The sequence below is a fragment of the Musca domestica genome, unplaced genomic scaffold (assembly GCF_030504385.1).
Source record: "Musca domestica strain aabys unplaced genomic scaffold, Musca_domestica.polishedcontigs.V.1.1 10, whole genome shotgun sequence".
Lineage (NCBI taxonomy): Eukaryota > Metazoa > Arthropoda > Insecta > Diptera > Muscidae > Musca > Musca domestica.
In genome coordinates this window covers 3,308,283-3,334,950 of record NW_026712115.1, presented here as the reverse complement: position 1 = coordinate 3,334,950, position 26,668 = coordinate 3,308,283, and the positions used below count along the sequence as shown (strand labels likewise).

At 39.9% G+C, this 26,668-nt stretch overlaps 1 protein-coding gene across 1 annotated transcript in view; it reads left to right on the top strand.

Annotated features, from left to right (window-relative positions):
• The window catches only part of LOC101897675 (protocadherin-like wing polarity protein stan), a 158,560-nt gene that overhangs the window by 101,575 nt on the left and 30,317 nt on the right, over positions 1 to 26,668 (top strand). The window contains exons 5-6 of the mRNA XM_059125595.1: positions 12,213 to 14,615; positions 19,185 to 26,574. Coding sequence (XP_058981578.1) covers positions 12,644 to 14,615; positions 19,185 to 26,574 — 9,362 coding nt within the window. The 5' untranslated portion in view covers positions 12,213 to 12,643. The remainder of the gene's footprint in view (positions 1 to 12,212; positions 14,616 to 19,184; positions 26,575 to 26,668) is intronic.

Sequence of the window (26,668 nt, the reverse complement as noted above, 5' to 3'; positions counted from 1 at the left end):
CATCTACAGAGAGAACCTCTCCTCTGGTCATCTATAGAGATGACCTTCTGATGATCTATAGAGATGACCTTCTGATGATCTATAGAGATGACTTCCTGATCATCTATAGAGATGACCTCCTGATCATCTATAGAGATGACCTCCTGATCATCTATAGAGATGACCTCCTGGCCATCTATAGAGATGACTCCTGGTGATCTATAGAAATGACCCCTTGGCATCTATGGAGATAACTTCTAAATATGCCTTCTTCCTCCTTTTCCTTCACCTTAGCTTGTGATTAGTTTAAAGTTTTAAGGAAAAAATGAATTTATCTCGTTTTTACTCTCAATTCAATCACATGACCTTAAGGCAAAATAGCCCTCCATTCCTCAACTGGATCCCGGCTAACTCCACAATTTCCATTTTCTTGTTAACTCCACAATTTCCATTTTCAAGCTGTTGCTGCCCCTACAGCTAACTGAGATATTGTCATCATGATTTTCATTTTACTATGATTTCAAATTGCTTTTGTTTCAAGTTTCTCCCCTTTTTCTTTCCGCCCTTCTAAATACCCAACTTCATATCACAATTAAGGTCTGTGATATCTTTATGTTTCGGTCATCATCAGAGAGTTGGAAAGGATTCCGTAATAAACTCCCCAATTCCATCCCAAATTGTTGTTGCTGCTGAAGGAGCAAAAAACTCAGCTTTTAAACATCAATATCTCTTGGCTAAATGAATGAAATCTTTTCCATTGTCTTAGTCATGTTTTGTTTTCTCATCCTTTTTGAAGGCCACTGCTGGGTGTTGAAGACAAAGCTCGAAGGAGAGCTGTGATTCCATTGTCTAGTCTGAAGGATATTTTTTGTGAAGAAAAGCAAAAACAGACAAAGGAATGGAAAAAGTCTTCATTTTTGTTGTTTTACTTCTTAGTTCTTCGTGTTTTTTTTTTTTTGGAATAGCTTACATTTGTGTGTGTGTAAGTGTTGGCTCCTTGTTGAAAGGACATCTGTATTCACAAAGTGTTTTTTTTTTAATTACTGGCAGTGAAGAGCGAATGGAAAAAAAGTTTCAAAGGAATACTAAAACAGTTTCATGGTTAATGAATGAACTCTCCACAATTAATTGAAGCTCTTAAGGTAGATTGATTTTCTATTAAAATATCATTATTATCCTCTCTGTAAGGCCTGGTCTATAGGAGCAGGTAATACCATTGAAATACATAAAAGAAGAGAGTTTGTGGATATTTTTTTTTTATAAAGTAGGGACTTAAATTGTAAGGTTTTAAGTTGGTTTCGATTTGGCGTAAATTGTTTCTCGATTTGCCATAACGATTTCTAAAACTTACATAAATGTTGTAAAAGATCAATCTATTAATGTTGCAGATAGTCATAATTTATAATTTATCATTATAGACAAAGCCCTTGTCTTTTGAGAGGTTGCCAGTAGGCTTTCTATATGCTCAGATCTATACACAATTAACTGATCCCTTTTATAAGTCATGGTCATATTTAAAGATAACCACGAAGCCATCTTCTTAAAATGTCCAAAATATGATCTTTATAGTTGGCCCAAAAACAGCCACTATAAGGTATGAAGTGGTCATTTTTTCAGTAAACCTTAACTTTACGATTCTTTATTAGCGACCAAGAGGTTATATTCGCAAAGAATGTATATATACAGGATGAGATAAAAAAATTCAACAAAGTCTAACGCCTTCATTTCTATTTTTTTTAATTTTATTAAATGAAAGCAAAAAAATGTCGGAAATAGCATCAAATTTTAGAATAAGTTCAGATTTGTTCAACTTGGTCACCTTTGGCACGAATTATGACCTTCAAACGGCCAATGAAACTGTGACACGCTGTTCAAATATTGCTCTGCGGTATTGTGACCCATTCCCGGCGAAGCGCTTGCTTGAGGTGATCGACACTTTGGTATTTTTTTATATAATACTCAAGACACAATAGTCCACCGGATTGGTATCCGGAGATTTTGGTGTCCATTGTGCGTTGGAAATGAAGCGAGGAACCTCATTTTGTAACCATTCTTGTAACGTGCTGACTGCGATTATAGAAATGATGGTATCTGTGTTTGAGATTTTGCAGTGGTTTGGAATTTCATCACATATTTCATCCGAAAAATCCTGGAATCTTCAAATTTGATGTTGAGGTCTCTGTTGGTATCTGTGGGTGCTGTTTTGCAACTGCTGACTATAATTGTTCAAAAACTACGAAATTGTTCTAATTTTGGTTCACCTCTGGTGTTTTGGTTTGCAAGATGTAGATAGTTTTGGATATGCCTACTAAATATTAGCAAGTTCGGGGATAGAAGTGAAATTCTGAAATTCTTATTTAGAACAGAAAAATTGTGTGTGGGTCCATTGTGCTATGGTTTACTAAAATCCTCCTCGATAAACTTCAAAATGAAAGACCTTGAAGACTTGTTAGTGTGAGTTTTCTTAATATTATTTCCGAAGAAGGAAAAACCTGAAATAACGATGTATGAATTTGTTATTAAAAACATTTTGCACTTGCTTGCTTTATTATTAAACTTAGTCTGAGTTCGAGATGGTCTATATCGGTACTAGAACAGGACCATTCGATGTTGTGCAAACTTTGTATATTCAAATATTTTTTATGAATGTCAGGTCAGTTGCAAAAATGGACACTATCGCCTAACTCCATCGAGCAACCACCCATATGTCTATCAACACAAGATCTACTGTTGAGATGGAAACCTAGTGCCTTCCATACAAAAGTAAAGAATATTAACTCAAATAAGACCGTTTTTAAAACATCTTAGTACTTGTTAGTACGAATTTCTAATATGCCCGCCTTATACATAACCTTGCCACAAACATGCCAAATATCAAAACTCTGGGCGTTGATGAGGCAAACTGCATCACATTACTGTCCAACGGCTCTGAATATGACCTTTTTAGCAGCAATGACCCTAGTTGTAATACAAATGTCCTTTTTAAATGGCTAATTGCATTCTTTAGGTTATCCAATAAGTATATGTTTTGAAAACGGAATGTTGAAATTAGAAAACACTCCACAATGCTTATTGATTGATTATAGTCATCATTATCAGCAAATCCGTTCTTGTGTCCTTTTATATCCTTTTATTTATTGTCCTCTGTAACATTAAAAAAATATATCCAATAATTAGAGAAAAAGCGATTTATTTTTAAAAAGGGCCATCTCTTGTCGATTGCATATTTTTGAATGTTATTCAATATTTTAAATAAAGAAAATTAAATACAACTGCTAATTTCCCACACAATGGAACGCATTGCTATATTAGATTGAACAACCCCAAATAAATACAACAATCACAGTGGTTTTAAATATGAGAAAAATAGCAAGTGCCCGTCACTTCGTCACCTTAAAATTTTAGATTTGTTCCAACAGTTCGTCTCCATATGTAATCCCTAGAAGCCAACAGTGACTGTAATATCAAATTTCAGGGCTTCAGTTTTATGCCTTCACCTAATACGAATTTAGTAATATTTGAGACTTTTTCTAACAATTATGGTACGTATTTTCGAAGCAATCTGCAAATATCAATCTCAGATACATACTAACAGTGACCTCAATATAAAATGTTAGGATTTCACCTCTTTAATTTCCCCCTTTACCAAATTTAGTACCATTTCAGGATTGCAGGATTTCATACCCATACTATTTAGTACTTTTTGTGTAATTATAGTAAACATTTCCAAAAACACCTCCATATTTTAAGCACAGACACCAACAGTGACGTCCATATTAAATTTTATTATTTCAGTTTTATTCCTTCACCAAATACCTAATATAGTTATATTTAGTACTTTTCGTACAATCATAGTACAAATTTCGAAAACCAGTAGCATATCTCAATTTCAGACACCAGCAGAGACCCCAATACCAAATTGAAAGATCTCAGCCCTTTCTTCCCCCAATACCAAATTTAGTACCACTTAATACTTTTCGTTCAAATATAGGACCCATTCCCAAACCACCGCCAAATCATAAACAGAAATACCACCAGTCATCTAAATATCCAATTTGAGAATTTTACGACTATCCCTTCACCTAATATCAAATATAGTACCAATTATTACTTTTCGTATGATATCAATGCCAGATACCAACAGTGAACATAATGTCAATTTTTGTGACTGCACCTCTATCTCTTGACCCAATATTTAATTTAGTATCACTTGATACTTTTCGAACAATAATAGTACACATTTCCAAAACCACCTCCATATCTCAACCACAAATACGAGCAGTGACATCCGAATCAAATTTCAGGATTCCAGCTCTTTTCCTCACCCAATACCGAATTTAATAACATTTACTGATTTTTGTACAGAGATAGGTCGCATTTTCAAACCACCGCCAACAAATTCAACCAATACCAAATATGGTACCATTCAATACATTTCGTACAAATATAGTATACATTTCAGAAACCACCTTCATATGTCCAGTGAACAGCGACCCCAACACCAAATTCCAGATTTCAAGCACCAAATACTACACTAAGTACTATTAAGTACTTTTCGTATAAATACAGATACCATCTGTAATATAAATATCAACTTTCAGAATTTTCACTATCTATCCCTCCACCCAATACCAAATATTATACCATTTGATACTTTTTCTACAATTAAAGTACAAATTTCCGAAACTACCACCATATATCCATACTACACGACTATAACGCCAAATTTCCGATCTAAAGCACTATCTGTTCACCAATTTCAAATTGTACTAAACATAGTACTATTTAGTACTTTTCATGCACTTGCACTACACATTTCCAAAACCACCTCTTCTTCGCAAACTTTACACCAAAAGGCACCCCAACATTTCAAGTTACCACCCTTTTCCGTACTTCCCAAAAGGAATAATATCTAATTTAGTTCCATTCGCACACCTTTTACACAATTCTACACATTTCCTTCTTACTTTCCTACGTTGATTCTCATACCAAATTACAGGTTTTTAGCTCTATCTATCCAAATGGTACCATTTTGGAACTTTTCGTAACCTTAAAGTTCGAATTTACAAAAACTCATTGGTACATCTATCCTGCACTATATTAGTGACTCTCATACCAACATTTAAAATCCTAGCCAATTTCGTTTGTCCAACACACATTATTCAATTTTTAGTACATTTTAGTACTTCTCGTTCAATTAGTACTTTTCCCAAAAGCCCTGTCTCATCACACGCCTACGCATCAAGATTGATTTTCGTTTCGATTCTAGCTTCATCCGCTTGCTTTGGGTTTGATTGGTGGGTATATAAGCTTTGTAACTCCTCGAAATATTCATGTTTGACCCTACAAAGTATACATAGGGTGAAATGAAAAACCTGCAACCACCCCCAGACTGCTGTCATTTCTAAGCCACTCGTCCGACAGCTGTTAATATTATTCCAGTGACAGCTCATTATATTGTTTACAAGCGTAGAAATGCATTTTCCAGAAAAAAAGTTATTCATGATAGAATTCAAGCGTGATTGTGTGATTTCTTTGTATTTGGCTGGAAAACCACAAGTGGCTATCTTTAGACCATTCCAGCATTTAAATGGGAATAAATCTATGTTATGTACAGAAACATCAGCAGAAATGGTTCGAAAAGTGAAGAAACGAAAAATGCCTCGTGAGCTGAACATATCGCAATATTCCATTCGGCAAATATTGAAAACTGAGCTCGGGGTAAAGCCATTGAAATTCCAAAAAGTGCTAGAACTTACACCGCATCAGAAAGAAAATAGACTTAAAAGAGCTAAAGAGTTGCTTCGCTTGGCCGAAAGTGGTAAACTGCCGAATTTCGGTTTCTCCGATCAGAAAACATTCGTTGTCCAGCAGTTTGTAAAGAAATAAAATGATCGTGTTTACTTGCCAAAGAGGTCAGTTGAAAATGTGCACCTTTGGTTGGCCACCAGAACTCTAACGCCGGCCTTGGTCGTGTGGTGGTGATGTGGGCTGCCATAACAGTCGATGGTAGCGCACAATGGCCACCAAAATCTCCGGATACCAAACCGTTGGACTATTGTGTATGGAGTATTTTGGAAAGCTAGGTTGGCACTAAAAAAGCCCTTCGCCGGGAATGGGCCAGTGTTTAACGGTTTCATTGTCCGTTTGAAGGCCATAATTCGTACCAAAGGTGACCAATTCGAACAAATCTAAACTTATTCTAAAATTTGATGCTATTTCCGACATTTTTGCTTTCATTCAATAATATTAAAAAAATGTATAAGTTATGGCGTTTAACTTTGTTGCAGCTTTTTTATCTCACCCTGTATAGATCCTTACACTTATCCTGTAACCCCGAAAAATTGAAATGACGTAAAAAATGGAAATCATAAAAACATTTAAAAAAACTTCCCCAATTTTTTCCAAAAAAAAAACACTGTTAGCTGTCATCTTTTAGCCTTTATGCGACCCTAAATTGTGCCATTTTAATTATCAAATAAAATATTCAAAAACATAGAATGATGTTTATTTTAATAAATAATTACAAAATATATTTTCTGGTTTATGGAATATTTTAACAATTTTAGTTATTATCGATGTGGATAGCACAAAAAAGAGGGGATTTTCTGTGTAAACAATGGACAAAAGCCTTTCACAACAATGCTAATGGATTTTTAATTGAAATTCCAATTTTTTGGGCTTTGGGAGCTTTTGTGTAAAATGCCTGTCCCAAAGGGTCAAATGGTATTTGTATAGACATTTTAGGTATTTTTTATACAATTTTTGCATATTTTTTCTGAAATTGTTAATGAATTAAATATTTTAAATTTTTTGTGGTCACTTGCAAGAAAATGTTTTTATATTTTCTTAACGAAGGAATTTTCCCCATTTTCCTTTTGAGGTTTCCCACCCCTCTACATACCACCAAAACATTTTAATTACATTCTCTTTCAATAATGTTTCATAGCCAAAGCAATTTCTTATCGGAATTACGTGTAATACTCTTTCCCATAACCCCTTAATAATGGTTAATTATCAAATAATGACTACTCCTAATACTATAATTATTTATTGCCTGGAGTAGAAAAGACAAGTTAAGATAATTTAATAATTTGTTGTTGTTGTCCAGATGGAAACTCCCGCACAGCAATAGTTTCATCAAATTAAATTCTTAGCTTCTGATTATCTTCCTTAATTCATAACAATGATAATCACAAAGTAATTGACTTCTGTTTGCTTTCGAATCAACCAATGTATTTGAAATAATATTAACACTTATGTTAATAGGATTTTCCAATTATCGGGAATCTATGAATTTCGAATTCTCAATATGTCCCGACCATCAAACTAATTTGATTGCAATTCATTTATCGAAGGGTTGGAAATTAAACAATACACAATTCCATTTTACACTCAGAATTCTATAGAGGGTGGAATAAAAAAATGCAACAAAGTCAAACGCCATAATTTCTAAATTTTCTTTTAAATTTTATTGAATGAAAGCAAAAAATGTCGAAAATAGCATCAAATTATAGAATAAGTTTGGATTTATTCGAAAGGTGGCCATTTGGCACGAATTATGGCCTTCAAACGGCCAATGAAACCGTCACACGCTGCCCGAAGGTTGCTCTGCGGTATTCTGGCCCACTCCTGGCAAAGCGCTTGCATGAGGTGACCGACACTTTGGTATTTTTTAGTGCCAAAACTTGCTTTCCAAAATACTCCAGACACAATAGTCCATCGAATTGTATCCGAATATTTTGGTGGCCATTGTGCGCTGCAAATGGAGCGAGGAACCTCATTTTGTAACCATTCTTGGGTGGCGCGTGCTGAGTGCGATGGTGCTGAGACCTGTTGGAATGTCCAAGATCTGCGGCCAAAATGTTTGCGTGCCCAAGGCTTTAATACACCCTCCAGAATATTTCCTCGATAATACGACCGGATTAATACGAGCAGAGAGCGACCATCGGCTGTTATGAAGGTTCACACCATCACCATGACCGGTGCTTGAGTTCAGGTGGCCAACCGAAGGTGCACATTTGCAGCTGACCCCTTTTTTGCAAATAAACATGATCATTTTGTTTGTATTCAAAGTGCTGGACAACGAATGTTTTCTCATCGGAGCAAACCAAATTCGGTAGTTCAACACTTTTGGCCAAGCGAAGCAACTCTTTAGCTCTTTTGAGTCTATTTTCTTTCCGTTGCGGTATTAGTTCTTGCACTTTTTGGAATTTCAGTGGCTTCACCCCGAGCTCGTTTTTCAATATTTGCCGAATGGAATATTGCGATGTGTTCAGCTCACGAGCCATTTTTGGGCCACTGCGACGCGGGTTTAGATCAAGTCGCTTCTTTACTTTTCGAACCATTTCTGGTTTTCTTCCGTCTCCTTCCTTGAAGTCGGGCTACGCTACCAGTATCACGGTAACGAGCGATGGTACGAGACACAAAATATTTATTCACATTTAAATGCTGGAGTGCTCTAACGATAGCCACTTGTGGTTTTCCAGCCAAATATAAATAAATCACAAAAAGAAATTCTCACCAAAATGCTTTTGTAGGCTTGTAAAAAAATATAATCAGCTGTCACTGAAATAATTTTAACAGCTGTCGGTCGAGCGCCTTGGAAATGACAGCAGTCTGAAGTTGGTTGCAGTTTTTTCATCTCACCCTGTAATTTGAATTTCCCACCCTTATTTTGTCTCCTTCCTTTGTCGGAAATAAATAATCACAAAGTATCTGCTTCCAATACAAACTCAATAAGATTGCATTTATTTTCTTAAATACACACACACACACACCCACACATCAAATAACTCAAATCAATAATATGATTATCATTTAAATAACATATCAATAACAGTTGTCTTGCATTCCAAAGATTTCATTACCTCTCCCAGCAACTCCATCCCTGCACCCTCAACTTGGCAAATTGACATGGAACATTGTTATCCGTAGTCGTAGTCAAAAATGATTGCAGCTCAATGTCTCTGGGTGAATTTCAAATCAATTAACAAAATTAAATTGTATTGGTTGTGTGTATGTGCAGATGTAAGTGTACGCGTGTGTGTGGCTTCGAAGGAATGCAAATGCTTCAAAGATGAAGAAGAACAAAATTAAGAAAACTCAATTGATGCAAATTGAGGTATGACAAGTACATGTTAGGGAATGTTTGTGAGAGCTCTCGTAAATCGACACAAGGACATTGTAAGGGATGTGAGTTTTTTGGTAAGGGATGTGAGTTTTTCTGGATTCTAGAAATGGGATGAGATCAAGGACAAATAGAGACTTTGTGGAGCAAAAAATAAAACATTATTCCAAAGATTAACTAACGGAATGATTGAACACTAGGCCTCTAAAAACATCAAAAAGAATCCTCTTTAATAGTGGCTACTTAAAAACTATTTGACATGGAGCACAAATCACAGGGCCACAATATTTAGTACACTTCTGTACAGCAGTATTTATAACAAATTAAAAAAATAAGCAAAAAAACATTAAGTTTGGCCGGCCCGAACATTTAATAACCTCCATCATTGGGACAAAAAAAAAATTATAAAAGTATCTGAATTCAAACGTGTCCCCCTTTAAACTACAAAGCCCGCTTAAATAATGCTATTAAACTTTTCAAAAAAAAAAAACCAACAAGTGGGTGAGGCCGTTATATGGAGGCCGTACCAAAACGGGTACCTATATAGGCAATTTTATACTTCAAGGATTTTCATCTACAAAATCTTCTTAAATACCACATTTGAAACTATTTTGTGGGTAAATATGACAAGGATTATCAAAATTCCGAATATCGGTGGATATCGTTATATGTGCGCTATAGGAAAACGTGAACCTATGTACTCAAAGGTCCCCCACCGGAGCTAGAACCCATTATGAACGACAACTAATAATTTCTAGACAAAAATCTTCAAGATACCAATAACAGGAGGTACTGTTATATAGGGAATATACAAAAACGTGGACATATGTGTACAATATTTCGCCACCAGAGCTAGAACCCATTATGACCTACATATATCAATTTTTGGACAAATCCGAGGAAAAATGTGTCAAAAATCATCAATATATCGAATATCGGGAGCTACCGTTATATGGGGGCTATACCAAACCGTGGACCTATATACACAATGTTCGTCACCGGAGCTAGAATCCATTATAATCTACAAATACCAATTTTGAGACAAATTCGTCGAAAAATGTTTCGAAAATCATCAAGACACCGAATATCTGTCATATTTTAAAGCTCTACATTAACTAATGTGGGCAGTATAGTGATTTCAACAGAATATTTTATGCTGATCATGAATATACAGGCTGTGATAAAAAACTGTAGCAAAGTCAAGCGCCATAATTTTTACATTTTTTTTAATATTTTATTAAATGAAAGCAAAAAATATCGGAAATTGCATGAAATTTTAGAATAAGCTTAGATTTGTTCGAATTGGTCACCTTTGGCACGAATAATGGCCTTCAAAGGGCCAATGAAACCGTCACACGCTGCCCGATTTTGGTGATCTGCGGTGTTTTGATGATCGACACTTTGGTATTTTTTAGTGCCAACTTTGCTTCCCCAAATACTCCAGACACAGTTGTCCAACGGATTGGTATCCGGAGATTTTGGTGGCCATTGTGGGCTGGAAATTAAGCGATGAACCTCATTTTGTAACCATTCATGGGTAACGCGTGCTAAGTGCAATGGTGCTGAGTCCTGTTGGAATGTCCCAGGTTTGCGGCCTAAATATTTGCGTACCAAAGGCTTTAATACACTCTCCAGAATATTTTTGGGATTCTGATGGCAAGGTCGGCAAATATGAGCGGAGAGCGACCATTAGCTTGTTTGGCGGGCCACACTATCTCCATGACGCGTGAGTTCTGGTGGCAAACCGAAGGTTCACATTTTAAGCTGACCTCTTTGGCAAGTAAACACGATCATTTTGTTTGTTTACAAACTACTGGAAAACGAATGTTTTCTCATCGGAGAAAACCTAATTCGAAAGTTCACCACTTTCCGCCAAGCGAAGCAAATCTTTAGCTCTTTTGAGTCTGTTTTCTTTCTGTTGCGGTGTAAGATCGAGCACATTTTTTCAATATTTGACGAATAGAATATTGCGATATATGCGGCTCACGAGGCATTTTTCGGCCACTGCGACGCGGGTTTCGATCAAGTCGCTTCTTTACTTTTCGAACCATTCCTGCTGATGTTGCTGTTTCCTTCCGTCCACTTCCTTGATGTCGGACTACACTACCAGTATCACGGTGACGAGCGATGGTACAAAAGCTGGAGTGCTCTAGATAGCCACTTGTGGTTTTCCAGCCAAATATAAAGAAACGCTTGAATTCCATCACAAATATTTTTTTTCTGGAAATTTCTAACCAAAATGCTTTTGTGCCCTTGTAAACAATATAATGAGCTGTCACTGGAATAATTTTAACAGCTGTCGGACGAGTGGCTTAGAAATGACAGCAGTCTAAAGTTGGCTGCAGTTTTTTCATCTCACCCTGTATATTCTTGATCAGCATTAAATTCTATGGCCATTATGCGATGACTGTCCGTTTATGGAAATCACTCTAGCTTCTAAACGAAATTAAATAGGTTAATAAAATCTTACTCAGATGTGTTTTAGGTCTGCAGGACCTTTGGTATTTAAAATGGGCTATATAAGTCCATTCATTTGGTATAGACCGCATATATCTGTACCCACATACGTATTTTTTTTTTTTTTTTTTTTTTTTTTGGTGTTTTAGTCACAATTTCATACCGAATTTGCTTCAAACTGGGAGTATGTGTTCTCAATATTCCTACATATTCTCATTCATCCTTGTAGAAAACTATAGATATAGGTTCAAGTTTTAGTAAAAACCCCATATAACTGTACCTCCAGATATTCAGTATTTTAATGATTTGTGGCACAGTTTTCACCGGAATTATTTAAAATTTGGAGTACAATGAAAACAAATCCTTCCGAGGATATTTTTTTCCACAAATTTAATTTTTTTAAAAGAGACTGAGTTCATTGTCATTATCATGCAATGAATGTGGGTAGATTGTGAGCCAATTAAGTTCCCCAGAAACCTCTTTTGTAAAACACTTTTTGATTATTTACGCCCCTTAACATCTGAAATCACTCTTTTCAAAGAAAATGGATATCCTTTTAGCTAATAAGTTTATAAAATAATTTATTTTGCAATTTATTTTAAAGCCTCTCTAACCCTTACCCACATTTCTCTTCTTTTCGTTACAGATTTTTATATAAACGCCTACGACAACAAAGAAGACTTACAAATGTTCTGTAATTTAAACAAATATTTTTGATGTGTGGTTAATTAAGGTCTGAACCGCACTCATACACACCTCCACACCAAAAACCACACACTCACATAATTCTTTGACCACATCAAAACTTCATTGAAAGAAAGGAAGAAAAAGAAACAAAACATCAACAACAACAACAGCCGCTGCAAAAGGATACAAAGCAGAAGAAGGGAGAAATTATACAACACTTAGCTAGCCACTTGCATTTACACAGATACACACACACACACTCACTTACTCACTGTGTGTGTGAACACTTTTACTTATCACTTTGATAAGACGACAGTTGTAACCACACACACACACACACACACACATACTTACACAAAAAGAACTCAGAGTGGCTCCAACAAACGCAAAATGTGTTTTCAACAACATCCGGAAGAGTGGCTGCCATCAACAAAGTCCTCGACAGCAACAACATCATCAGCATCAGCAACAACATCGTTATTAGCAACTAAAACTGTAACACAAACACATTCCATCTCCGAAACTATTTCTCATTCATCATTACCCACAACAACAACAAGAAGAGCAACACCAAGCAAAGCAAATGCAACTGAAACAATTTCAGCCACATTAAAGAGAGTGCCAGACTTTGTGAGTTGTAGCCACCAAGATACAACCACTTTCACATCAACAACAGCAACAGCAACAACAACAAGATGGCAACACAACCATCAACAGGAGCAACCAGCAAGAGTGGGGAAGAGGCGGTCACACTTTAATGCCATAATGTCACCCACATCCATCAGATCCATCCGCCGCCACCCACTCTTAATACTCTTAGCCATCATCTGCCTTACAGTACAAATCTCCAGTGCGTATCTGATAATTGTCCATGAAGATGCTGCACCTGGAACGGTGATATTCAATGCGTCGGTGTACAAATTGGGCTCGGAGCGCCATTACAAAATTAATGCCCACAAATCGGCCCATTTTGTACATCATCTAGTCTCGGTCAATCACAAGGATGGCCAGATACAGCTGAAGAAATCCCTGAAATGTGATGGAATCTATTATCCGAATCTGTTCACCTTCTATGTGGACTCGACATCGAATCGTTTGCGTAGCATTGACTATTACAGTTTGCCCATACGGATATTTGTGTCGGGCCACACGTGCAACGAAGATCGTAGGGTGGAGGAGGAAATTCATGGCCGACACTATGAGGAGGAGGATACAGGCTATTCGAAACGTAGACGTCGAAGATTTATTGAGGAGCTCGACCCGTTGGAAGAATATGAGCGCAGTTATGGCGAGTTTCGGGACACAAACAGGCAAAGCAATTCGCTAACACTCCAACCGTACAGCCACAACCATTCCCTCAATGAATTTCGGGATGGTGATCTCATTTTTGGCAACTCCTTTGACAATGAAATGCGCCACCGGATTTTGAGTCGCAAACGTAGATCCATGCTCTCCCTGGAAACATCCTCACCATCTTTCTCCTCTTCTCTGTCCTATGGAAATTTACATCGCCGCATTTCGGAGGCCAAACAATGGATATCTGAAACCTATGCCTCCTATGCCATACACACCACAGATAAATGGAACCAAATCTGCCTGCGAAAATCCCAGTTCATCAACAATCTGAATGCCTTTCTGCCACGTTCCATATGCCAGCATTGCAAGGTCAACTTCCTCGATGTGAACGATGAACGTTTTGTGATCGAACATCAAAATCGTGATTTGGTGGCCAGTCGTGATGTTTGCATTCATGAATCGATGTGGAAGGTTAGTATAACCTTCAACATACGCTGTGATCGCAGTGACATCGTGGACTCAGATCATCGTCTGAAAATCGTCTACCACTATCAGGAATTCAATGACACCGACATTGCAAAACGTGTAAGGCGAGAGCTGCGCAATCAATCGCCCTACTTCGAGCAGGCCTTATATGTGGCCTCGGTGCTGGAAGAACAGCCAGCGGGGTCTAGTGTGACCACAGTGCGAGCCCGTGATCCCGAAGATTCTCCCGTAGTCTATTCAATGGTTTCCCTTCTCGATTCGCGTTCTCAATCTTTGTTTAAGGTGGACTCAAGAACTGGTGTTGTCACCACATCGGCCAGTTTGGATCGTGAATTAATGGATGTTCATTATTTCCGGGTTGTCGCCACCGATGATAGCTTTCCACCCAGGTCTGGCACGACAACGTTACAGGTTAATGTTCTAGATTGCAATGATCATAGTCCCACCTTTGAGGCGGAACAATTTGAAGCGTCGATACGTGAGGGAGCCACCGTGGGATCCACTGTCATAACCTTGAGAGCTACGGATCAGGATATTGGCAAAAATGCCGAAATTGATTATGGCATTGAGAGTATAACAGGTGAGATGACCCATTTTTCTTTTACTTTTTTTAAAAAATCTCACATTCACAGCTAATATTTTACACTTTTTAACACTTTCCCTGTTCCGGAAACTGGAAGAATCAACTATTAATGCAATTTTAACAATCTTTCGCTTTATAAATAAATTTAATAAAATTATCGTACACATATCCAAAACCAGATACCAACATTGACATCAATTTCAAATTTCAGAATTCCAGCACTATCCAATTTAATACTACTTAATACTACATTTCGTACAATTACAGTACATATCTCTGAAACTACCTCCATATGTCCAGGCTATACATAAATAAACAGCATAGTTCCAAATTTCAGATTTCAACCACTATCTCTTCACCCGATACCAAAGTTTATTAAATATAGTACTATTTAGTACTTTTCGTGCACTTGTAGTACAGATTTTCAAAAACACTACTTTATCGCAAACCAACCATCAACAGAGACCTCAATTAAAAATTTCTAAATTCCAGATTCATTCGCTCACCCCAAACAAATCTGTTCCAAATTTAGTACAGTTCACACACTTAGCGCACATATTTCCAAAATGACCTTCATATATCTAACTTACTTTCCAATCTTGATTTTCATACCAAATTTCATTTTTTTTCTCTATCCATTCACATAATAGCAAATGGCACCATTTTAAAAGAGCGGTGCCCTTTTAAAACTTTCGTAAACTTAAAGTACGAATTTCAAAAAACCCTTTAGCACCTCTATCCTTCACTCCATCAATGACTCGTATTCCAAATATTAGAATTCTACCTCATTCCGCTTGTTCAATACAAATATTGAATTTTTAGTATTTTTCGTACCCTTTTAGTAAGGATTTCAAAAAACCCAACCTTATCACAGGCCTACTCACAAAGACTTAGAATTGAGTGACTTCAATTTGTTCACTTATACCCCTGAAAATGCACAGACGACATCTGGTGATCCGAATTTTTCGAAGATAAGACATTCACTAGTCTATGGTCTGGGCATTAATTCTCAGTGAGTTTTTGCACTACTCTTTTAAATATAGATCAACGTACGAGAATTAACGAATTCCTACGGAACTAGTTTATATATAGCAAACACACAATCTCCACAAATATTAGAGTTAAACTCCACTCAACTCTAACTACTGCTGTTATTGCCAAAGGAACGTTATAAACCCCATTTAGCTCACCAGCCTTCAAGAGACGACTGATCTCGATCAACTCTACAAAACATTATTTTATACTGCGCCGTGCATTCCGAAGCCGCCTGTTTTCTAAAGTCGGAGTGATTTAGAACAGCTATTCGTCGCTAGGTGTATTTTATCGCAGTTTGTTTAGGTTGGTATTACCAACTAATACTAGGAGACTGTTTGCCCCTTAAATTAAATTATATTGTATCCAGAAATAAGTACCACGACTTTGGGTCATTACACAGTTAAGGGGTTCACAGTGAATGATCACAGGGAATTTTTAAAGCAAAAATGATTTTACACCCTCCACCTCGGACGGGGGTGTATATTAACTTTGTCATTCCGTTTGTAACATCCTTAAACATTCGTCGTAGACTCCATAAAGTATATATATTCATAATCAGCATAAAATTCTAAGTCGATTTAACGACGATGTCCGTCTGTCTGTCTGTCTCTTTGTCTGTTGAAATCACGATACAGCCCACATTATTTGCCGTGGAGCGCCAAAATTTAGCAGAGCAATTTGTATGTGTCTAGGATGGTTGGTATAACGGTACCTCCCGATATTCGGTATTTTGATGATTTATGCCACATTTTTTCACGGATTTGTCTGAAAATTGGTATTTGTAGGTCATAACAGGTCCCTATACGTGTGGCAAAACAGTGCATGTATAGGTCCACGTTTTGGTATAGCCCCCATATAAAGGTACCTCCCGATATTCGGTATTTTGATTATTTTTGACACATTTTTGCACGAATTTCTCCCTAAAATTGGTATTTGTAGGTCATAATGGGTTGTAGCTCCTTTGGCGAAACATTGCATGCTTAATTCTACGATTTGGTATAGCCCCCATATAAAGGTACCTCCCGATATTCGGAATTTTAATGATTTTTGCCACATTTCTTCGCGGATTTGTTTAGAAATTGGTATTTTTTTGGTCCTAACGGGTTCTAGCTCTTTTGGCGAAACACTGTATGTATAGGTCTACGTTTTTGTATAGCCCCATATATCCGTATTTCCCAAAATTCGGTATTTTGATGATTTTTGGCACATTTTCCCATGAATATGTCTAAAACTAGGTATATGTGGGTCATAATGGGCTCTAGTGTTTCCTTTACACTAAGGTGGAGGGTATATAAAGTTTGGCTCGACCGAACTTAATGTTTTTTACTTGTTTGTCTTAAAACAGTTCCCGAAAAAACGAAATATATTGCTTTTATCGTCAGGCAAAATCCCATTATTGTTGTTTTTATAAAAACAACGTTTGTTTATGAGTAGAGAACGATGGTAATGTTTACCAGGGGGTAAGGCAGGGAATACCTAGGTTTCGGAAAGAGCCGCCAATCCTCATCAGTTCCCTTGTTTCTTGTCTAGGATATTCTCCCCAGAAGTTATTTAAAAAATAACTTCTATGACAAAAAAAAAACATTTTTTACCCAAGTGACGAGATCGTAAGCTCAATAGAAGAGGAACAAAAGAATTACATAAAACTAAAATTCTTTTGGAAAATCTTCTAAATCTTACAACCGCACTTATAACCATTTACATCTTTCTCCACTTGTTATGCTTTCGTTCAACCTGAACGAAGTATCATAACCATGTAAGTTTGTTTTGTCTGTAACAACAAAAAAGATGTAAAACAAGTGGAGAAAGATGTAAATGTTTATAAGTGCGGTTGTAAGATTTAGAAGATTTTCCAAAAGAATTTTAGTTTTATGTAATTCTTTTGTTCCTCTTCTATTGAGCTTACGATCTCGTCACTTGGGTAAAAAATGTTTTTTGTCATAGAAGTTATTTTTTAAATAACTTCTGGGGAGAATATCCCAGACAAGAAACAAGGGAACTGATGAGGATTGGCGACTCTTTCCGAAACCTAGGTATTCCCTGCCTTACCCCCTGGTAAACATTACCATCGTTCTCCACTCATAAACAAACGTTGTTTTTATAAAAACAACAATAATGGGATTTTGCCTGACGATTTTGCAACAACAAAATACTATGGTATCCCAAAAAAGCAAGCCAAACACTGTTCTATATTGCTTTTATTTAATTTATACGCTCCTGACTGTGACATACAGGGTGAGATGAAAAAACTGCAACCATCTTCAGACTGCTGTCATTTCTAAGCCACTCGTCCGACAGCTTTTAAAATTAATCCAGTGGCAGCTCATTTTATTGTTTACAAGTGTACAAAAGGATTTTTGTGAGAATTTTCCAGAAAAAAAGTTATTCGTGATGGAGTTCAAGCGTGATAGTGTGATTTCTTTATATTTGGTAAGAGCACTCCAGCATTTAAATGTGAATAAATCTTTTGTGTCTCGTACCATCGCAGTGGCCGAAAAATGGATCGTGAGCTGCACAAATCGCAATATTCCATTCGCCAAATATTAAAAATTAAGCTCAAGGGCTTTACCATTGAAATTCCAAAAAGTGCAAAAACTTACACCGCAACGGAAATAAAATAGACTCAAAAAAGCTAAAGATTTGCTTCCCTTGGCCGAAAGTGGTGAACTGCCGAATTTGGTTTTCTTCGATGAGAAAACATTCGTTGTCCAGCAGTTTGTAAACAAACGAAATGATCGTATTTCCTTGCCAAAGAGGTCAGCTGAAAATGTGCTCCTTCGGTTGGCCACCAGAACTCAAGCGCCGTCCATGGTAATGGTCTGGGCCGCCATAACAGCCGATGATCACTCTCCGCTCGTATTAATCGACCGTGACATCAGAATAAATGCCGAATATTATCGCGAAAACCTTGGACATTCCAAAAGTACTCAGCACCATCGCACGCGCCACCCAAGAATGGTTACAAAATGAGGTTCCTCGCTTCATTTCCAGCGCATAATGGCCACCAAAATCTCCGGATACCAATCCGTTGGACTATTGTGTCTGGAGTATTTTGGAAAGCAAGGTTGGCATTAAAAATACCAGTGTCGATCACCTCAATCAAGGGCTTCGCCGGGAATGGGCCAAAACACCGCAGAGCAACATTCGGGCAGCGTGAGTCGGTTTCATTGGTCGTTTAAAGGCCATAATTCGTGCCAAGAGGTGACCAATTCGAACAAATCTAAACTTATTCTAAAATTTGATGGTATTTCCGAAATTTTTTGCTTTCATTAAAAAAAAAAAATTAAAAGAAAATTAAAAATTACGACGTTTGACTTTGTTGCAGTTTTTTTTATCTCACCCTGTATGCTATATGACAATACAAAAATATACACATCAGTAAGAAAACGCAACAAATTTAGGTCCAATTTTGTATCCAGTGAATAGGCGCACACCGGATCCACTTTACACATCCTCCTCTTCTTCTTCTCATTACTGCGTTATTTTTTGAACAATTTTTTTTAACATCCTTATCCATATACTTTATTTCAGATGGCACTGGAACGCTACAAGATCAAGAGATTCCCATCTTTCGCATAGATGCCCGTACTGGTGTTATTGCAACACGCACCTCCTTGGATCGGGAGACTTCGGATAGTTACAACATTATAGTGACCGCATCGGATATGGCTTCGGCTCAGAGTGAGCGTAAAACAGCCACAGCCAGTGTTTTAGTAAAAATCCTGGATGACAATGATAATTATCCGCAATTTAGTGAACGCACCTATACAGTCCAAGTTCCGGAAGATCAGTGGGGCGACGATAATGTGGTGGCTCATATCCGGGCCACCGATGCTGATCAGGGGAATAATGCAGCGATACGTTATGCCATAATTGGTGGTAATACCCAATCACAATTTTCGATTGATTCAATGAGTGGTGATGTGAGTTTGGTAAAGCCCCTTGATTATGAAAGTGTTCGATCGTACCGTTTGGTAATTCGAGCTCAAGATGGCGGCAGTCCATCAAGAAGTAATACGACACAGCTGTTGGTTAATGTCATCGATACGAATGATAATGCACCGCGTTTCTACACATCCCAATTTCAAGAGTCGGTATTGGAAAATGTTCCCGTGGGTTATAATATTATCCGGGTTCAGGCATACGACAGCGATGAGGGTGCTAATGCTGAAATAACTTATAGCATTTCGGAACGAGATGATAATTTCCCATTGGCTGTGGATCCAAGGTCGGGTTGGGTGCATACCATTAAGCAATTGGATCGTGAGGAACAGAATCGTTATGCATTTCAAGTTATTGCCAAAGATGGTGGTGTGCCACCCAAATCAGCCAGTTCCACCGTGGTGATAACGGTACAGGACGTCAACGATAATGACCCGGTATTTAACCCAAAATATTATGAAGCCAATGTGGGAGAGGATCAACCACCGGGGACGCCAGTTTGTACTGTGACTGCCACAGATCCTGATGAGGATAGCCGTTTACATTATGAGATTACATCGGGTAATACCCGAGGACGTTTTGCCATAACCTCACAAAATGGTCGCGGTTTGATTACCATAGCCCAGTCGCTGGATTATAAACAGGAGAAGCGATTTTTACTGACCATAACAGCCACGGATTCGGGAGGAAGGGCCGACACCGCCACAGTGAACATAAATATTACAGATGCCAATAATTTTGCTCCGATCTTTGAGAATGCTCCCTATAGTGCATCGGTGTTTGAGGATGCTCCAATTGGCACCACGGTACTGGTGGTATCGGCCACTGACAGTGATGTTGGTATAAATGCCCAGATAACATACTCCTTGAATGAGGAAAGCATCAACGGACTGGGTAGTCCAGATCCATTTTCAATTAATCCCCAAACCGGAGCCATTGTGACCAGCGCCTTGCTGGACAGAGAGACAACCAGTGGTTATTTGTTGACCGTAACAGCCAAGGATGGTGGCAATCCCTCGTTGAGTGACACCACAGATGTGGAGATCAGTGTCACCGACGTCAATGACAATCCGCCACATTTTAAGAATCCCCTTTATCAGGCTTCCATTCTCGAAGATGCCCTAGTGGGTACATCAGTTTTGCAAATTGCAGCCACCGATCCAGATATTGGTCTAAATGGACGCATAAAATATTTGCTCAGTGATCGTGATGTGGAAGATGGTTCATTTGTGGTGGATCCCACCTCGGGTACCATACGTACCAACAAAAACCTGGATCGTGAAAGTGTGGCCATATACCATTTGACAGCCATTGCTGTGGATAAGGGATCACCGCCCATGTCGAGTACGGTGGAGGTCCAAATACGTTTAGAAGATGTTAATGATTCACCACCCACCTTCCCTTCGGATAAAATAACCCTCTATGTCCCGGAAAATTCTCCTGTTGGTTCGGTGGTTGGGGAGATACATGCTCATGATCCCGATGAAGGTATAAATGCCGTGGTCCATTACAGCATAATTGGCGGGGATGATTCGAATTCCTTTTCCCTGGTAACACGGCCGGGTTCGGAAAGGGCCCAATTGCTGACCATGACAGAGTTGGATTATGAATCGAATCGTAAACGTTTTGAATTGGTCATAAGGGCCGCCTCGCCACCCCTAAGAAATGATGCCCATGTTGAGATATTGGTCACCGATGTCAATGACAATGCCCCCGTTTTGAGAGACTTTCAGGTGATTTTCAACAACTTCCGTGACCATTTTCCAAGTGGAGATATTGGTCGGATACCAGCTTTCGATGCCGATGTCAGTGACAAGCTAACCTATCGCATACTATCCGGAAACAATGCCAACTTGATAAGATTAAATCAGACAACAGGCGGCCTAAGTCTGAGTCCCCAGCTGAACACGAATGTACCGAAATTCGCCACCATGGAGGTGTCGGTGACGGATGGCATTAACGAGGCCAAGGCCATAATGCAATTGGCAGTGCGTCTCATTACCGAGGATATGCTCTTCAATTCGGTAACAGTTCGCCTCAATGAAATGACGGAGGAGGCCTTTCTCTCGCCACTGCTGAACTTCTTTTTGGATGGTCTGGCCGCCATAATCCCCTGTCCCAAGGAGAACATTTTCATATTTTCCATACAGGATGACACCGATGTCACTTCGAGAATTTTGAATGTCAGCTTTTCGGCCAAACGTCCGGATGTATCGCATGAGGAGTTCTACACACCACAATATCTGCAGGAGAGGGTTTATCTGAATCGTGCTATCTTGGCTAGACTGGCCACCGTGGAGGTCTTGCCCTTCGATGATAATCTGTGTGTCCGGGAGCCATGCCTGAATTTCGAGGAATGTTTGACGGTTTTGAAATTCGGCAACGCCTCTGATTTTATACACAGCGATACGGTGCTATTTCGTCCCATTTACCCGGTGAACACTTTTGCCTGTTCCTGTCCCGAGGGTTTTACGGGGAGCAAGGAACATTATCTCTGCGATACCGAAGTGGATCTTTGCTATTCAGATCCCTGTCAAAACGGCGGCTCCTGTATGCGTCGAGAGGGTGGCTACACCTGTGTCTGTCCGCCCAGCCACACTGGAGTGAATTGTGAAACTGATATTAAAAAGCTGAAGCCTTGCATGTCGGACATCTGTGAGGGTGGTTTGTCCTGCATGAACAACTATATGACCAGCCAACCGCCGCCCTATACGGCAACATGTGAGCTGCGTTCCCGTTCGTTCTCACGCAACTCTTTCCTCACCTTTGAGAGCATGAAGCAGCGTCATCGTTTCAATATCAAGTTACGTTTTGCCACCGTCCATGAGAATGGTCTGCTGCTCTACAATGGGCGCTACAATGAGCTGCATGATTTTGTGGCCTTGGAAGTAGTGCAGGGTCATGTCACATTCACTTTCTCGCTGGGCGATCGCAGTGAAAAGGTGGCTGTTTTCCAGCAGAGAAAAGTATCTGATGGCCAATGGCATGATGTGGAGGTAAATTATTTGAATCGCACAGTGACCCTGATTGTGGACTCCTGTGATACAGCCGTGGCCTTGGCGGGCAATTTTGGCGACAAGTGGAACTGTGCCAATCAAACCACATTGAAATTGGATAAACGCTGTTCCCTGCTAACCGAGACCTGTCATCGTTTTTTGGATCTAACCGGACCCCTGCAGATTGGTGGTCTGCCACGCATTCCGGCCCATTTTCCCATTGAAAATCAAGATTATGTGGGTTGTATTTCCGATTTGAGAATTGATGAACGTTACATCGATTTGAATTCCTATGTGGCAGATAATGGCACGATTTCAGGATGTCCTCAACGTAACCCACTGTGCTCTTCGGAACCCTGTTTCAATGGTGGTGCCTGTCACGAGGGCTGGAATACCTACACATGTGAATGTCCTGAAGGTTATGCCGGCAATAATTGCCAGGAAACCATACCCGCCCCCTGGCGTTTCTCCGGAGATGGTAGCCTAAGCTTCAATCCCCTGCTCAGGCCTATACAAATGCCTTGGGTCACATCGCTGGCCATAAGGACCCGTCAACGCAATGCCTTCCTGATACAAATACAAATCGGACAAAACAGCTCGGCAGTGGTATGTCTCAAGGATGGCATTTTATATTATATCTTCGATGGTGAACCCATGTTTTTGGCTGGAGCCTTTTTGGCCGATGGCGAATGGCATCGGGTGGAGATAAAATGGATGGGTTCGGAAATATTGTTTTCAGTAGATTTTGGTCAGCGCACAGGAGCGGTGCCCATATCACAAAAAATCCAAGGCCTGTATGTGGGCAAAATTGTCATCGGCAGTCCGGATAGCTCCATTGGTCATGTGGATGATTTGCTTTCCTACGAGGGTTGCATACAAGAGGTACGCATTGGAGCCTCCCAAGCGGTGTTGTCCAGGCCCACTATTCGTGAAAATGTTGAAGATGGTTGCCTGTCCAAGGCCGAGTGCCCGGTGACATGTCCCCCGCATTCGAGCTGTACCACTTCCTGGGATCATGCGGAGTGTGAATGTTTGCCAGGTTATGTGGGGCCCGATTGTCTGCCAATATGTACGGTGAAACCCTGTATGGCCGGAGTGTGTCGTGCCAATATCTCAGAGCCCAAGGGCTATCATTGTGAATGCAATTCCACCTATCAACATGGAGAATATTGTGAAAAGACGGTTCAGCAACCCTGTCCAGGAGGATGGTGGGGTGAAAAGGTATGCGGCCCCTGTAAATGTAATGTCAAGCAGGGCTATCATCCCGATTGCCACAAGACCACCGGCCAATGCCATTGCAAGACAAATCATTATCAGCCAATAAATGAGACCGCCTGTATACCCTGTGACTGCTACTCCATTGGATCGTTTAACAGTGCCTGTAATCCGCTGACGGGTCAGTGTGAATGCCGGGAGGGGGTAATTGGTCGTCGCTGTGATTCCTGCTCTAATCCCTATGCCGAGGTCACCCTAAATGGTTGTGAAGTGGTCTACGATGCCTGTCCCAGATCTTTTGCAGCCGGAGTATGGTGGCCTAGAACCCCCTTGGGCAGTACAACAGTGGAGAACTGTCCCACCCCCTCCAAGGGTAAGGGTCAGCGGACATGTGACAGTTTGTCGGGTGGATGGAATATTCCCGACATGTTCAATTGTACCTCCGAGCCATTTGTGGAGCTACGCAAACAACTTTCCCAGTTGGAAAAATTGGAACTGGAATTGAATTCCTTTGTGGCCATAAAGACGGCGGAAAATCTACAGAAGGCCTGTACCACAGTGGATCGTAGTTCCAAGGTCCATAAGAAACCGTTGACCAAAGATCATCGGCGCTATAAAATGGAATCTTCTTTCCTGCTGAATGAAAACAACAATGTATGGTCACATGAACTGGAAATGGAATATCTTTCGGATGAAATGAAATTCTCCCATGATCGTCTGTATGGGGCAGATCTCTTGGTCACAGAAGGTTTGCTGCAGGAACTCATAAATTATGAACTCATGCAGAATGGTTTGAATTTAACCCACTCCCAGGATAAATATTTCATCAAAAATCTCGTGGAGGCAGCCAGTGTTATTTTGGATCGTAAATACACGGCCGAATGGAAGAGGGCCTCAGAACTGATACAACGTGGCCCCGATGACCTGCTGGATGCCTTCAACAAATATATGGTCATATTGGCTAGATCCCAACATGATACCTATACGAATCCCTTTGAAATTGTACAGCCTAACATGGCTTTCGGGTTGGATATTGTAACGGCCGAGTCGTTGTTCGGTTATGAACCCGAACAGCTGAGCGAATATCATAAAACGAAATATTTCAAGCCGAATGCCTTTACCACGGAGAGTATTATTTTGCCCGATACCAGTGGATTCCTGCAACATTCGGCCAAGCAGAAACCGGTTATTACCTTCCCCAAATACAACAACTACATTCAGGATAAAAGTAAATTTGATAAATACACCAAGGTTCTGGTACCGTTGGATATGTTGGGCATTACACCACCCGACAGCAATGAGGTGACCTACGGGACAAATGACTACAAGGCCATAATATCCTATGCCCAGTACAAGGATGTGGGTCAATTGCTGCCGGATATGTTCGATGAAACCATCACCCGACGCTGGGGTGTTGACATTGAGGTGGCCTCACCCATCTTGTCGCTGGCCATATTGGTGCCTTCTACCGAGGCCGAGGAGAAACGCATAGAAATCCCTTATCGTAAAATCTCATCACAGAAAACCTATTCGGCCACTGGATCCAGTGAACAGGAATTCATTGAGGTCTTTGATGTGCCCAAGAAACATGGCGGCAGTGGGAGTCAGGCCAGCTCGAATTCGGCTAGTGAGGAGCATATGATTGAAAATATACGCATAACAGCTCATGAGATTCCACCAGCATCGTCGTCGTCCTCGGGCACCTCCTCTTCGAGGGAGCATGACAGTAACGAGGCCATGGAAATAGAAGATCCCGAAGAGCCTCATTTGAATGTACGCTTCGATGACAACATTGAATTCCATGGCAATTCGGGAGAAGAGGTCATCAACTCCCCCGAAGATATGGGCCACTATGATCAATCCCAGGAACAACATGAACATTCCCAGGAACATGAGGACTTGAATCCTGGCAAAGGAGAAAATGAAGCATTCTATCGCAATCGTCGTTTGGTCAAACGCCAGGTTGAGGTCATCTATCCCAGTGAACAGTCACAAAAGTCTCAACACATTTCCTATCGCTCGCTGGGCTCGCCACATCTCTCACAGCCCATCAAACTGCAAATGTGGCTGGATATTGAGCCAGGACGTTTTGGACCCCGTTCCAATCCTCAGTGTGTCCGTTGGAATTCCTTTACCAATCAGTGGACACGATTAGGCTGTCAAACTGATATACCGGATTATGACAACATTCATCTGCTGCAGGTTCCCAGCAATGCGAATCGGGGTGATGGTGCTGCTGCAACACTCCAACCACCACCCATCATTGTCAATTGCACCTGTACGCACATCTCCAATTATGCCGTCATTGTTGATGTCATCGATCCCGAGGACATACCCGAACCCTCGCTGCTCGTTCAAATCACTTCATATTCAGCATTCCTCGTCTCACTGCCCGTCCTCCTGAGCGTTCTGATTGCACTCGCTCTGTTACGTGGCCAACAGACCAACTCGAATACCATTCATCAGAACATTGTCCTGTGTGTCTTCTTTGCCGAATTGCTGTTCTTTGTCGGCATGCAATCACGTCGTAATTTGCTCGAAAACGAATTCCCCTGCAAACTGATTGCGATTTGTTTGCATTATTTCTGGTTGGCCGCCTTCGCCTGGACGACGGTGGACTGTGTGCACTTGTATCGGATGCTAACGGAGATGCGTGATATTAATCATGGTCCGATGGGTTTCTACTTTGCCATGGGTTATGGTGCGCCCGCCATTGTTGTGGGCCTGTCGGTGGGTGTGCGTGCTCACGAATATGGAAATAGTCTGTTGTAAGTATTAACCGGAATTGCCAATACGAAGAAGCAAAGCCAAACACACACATACACACACTAGAAAAAATTGTTGATTGATTTGGGAGTATTT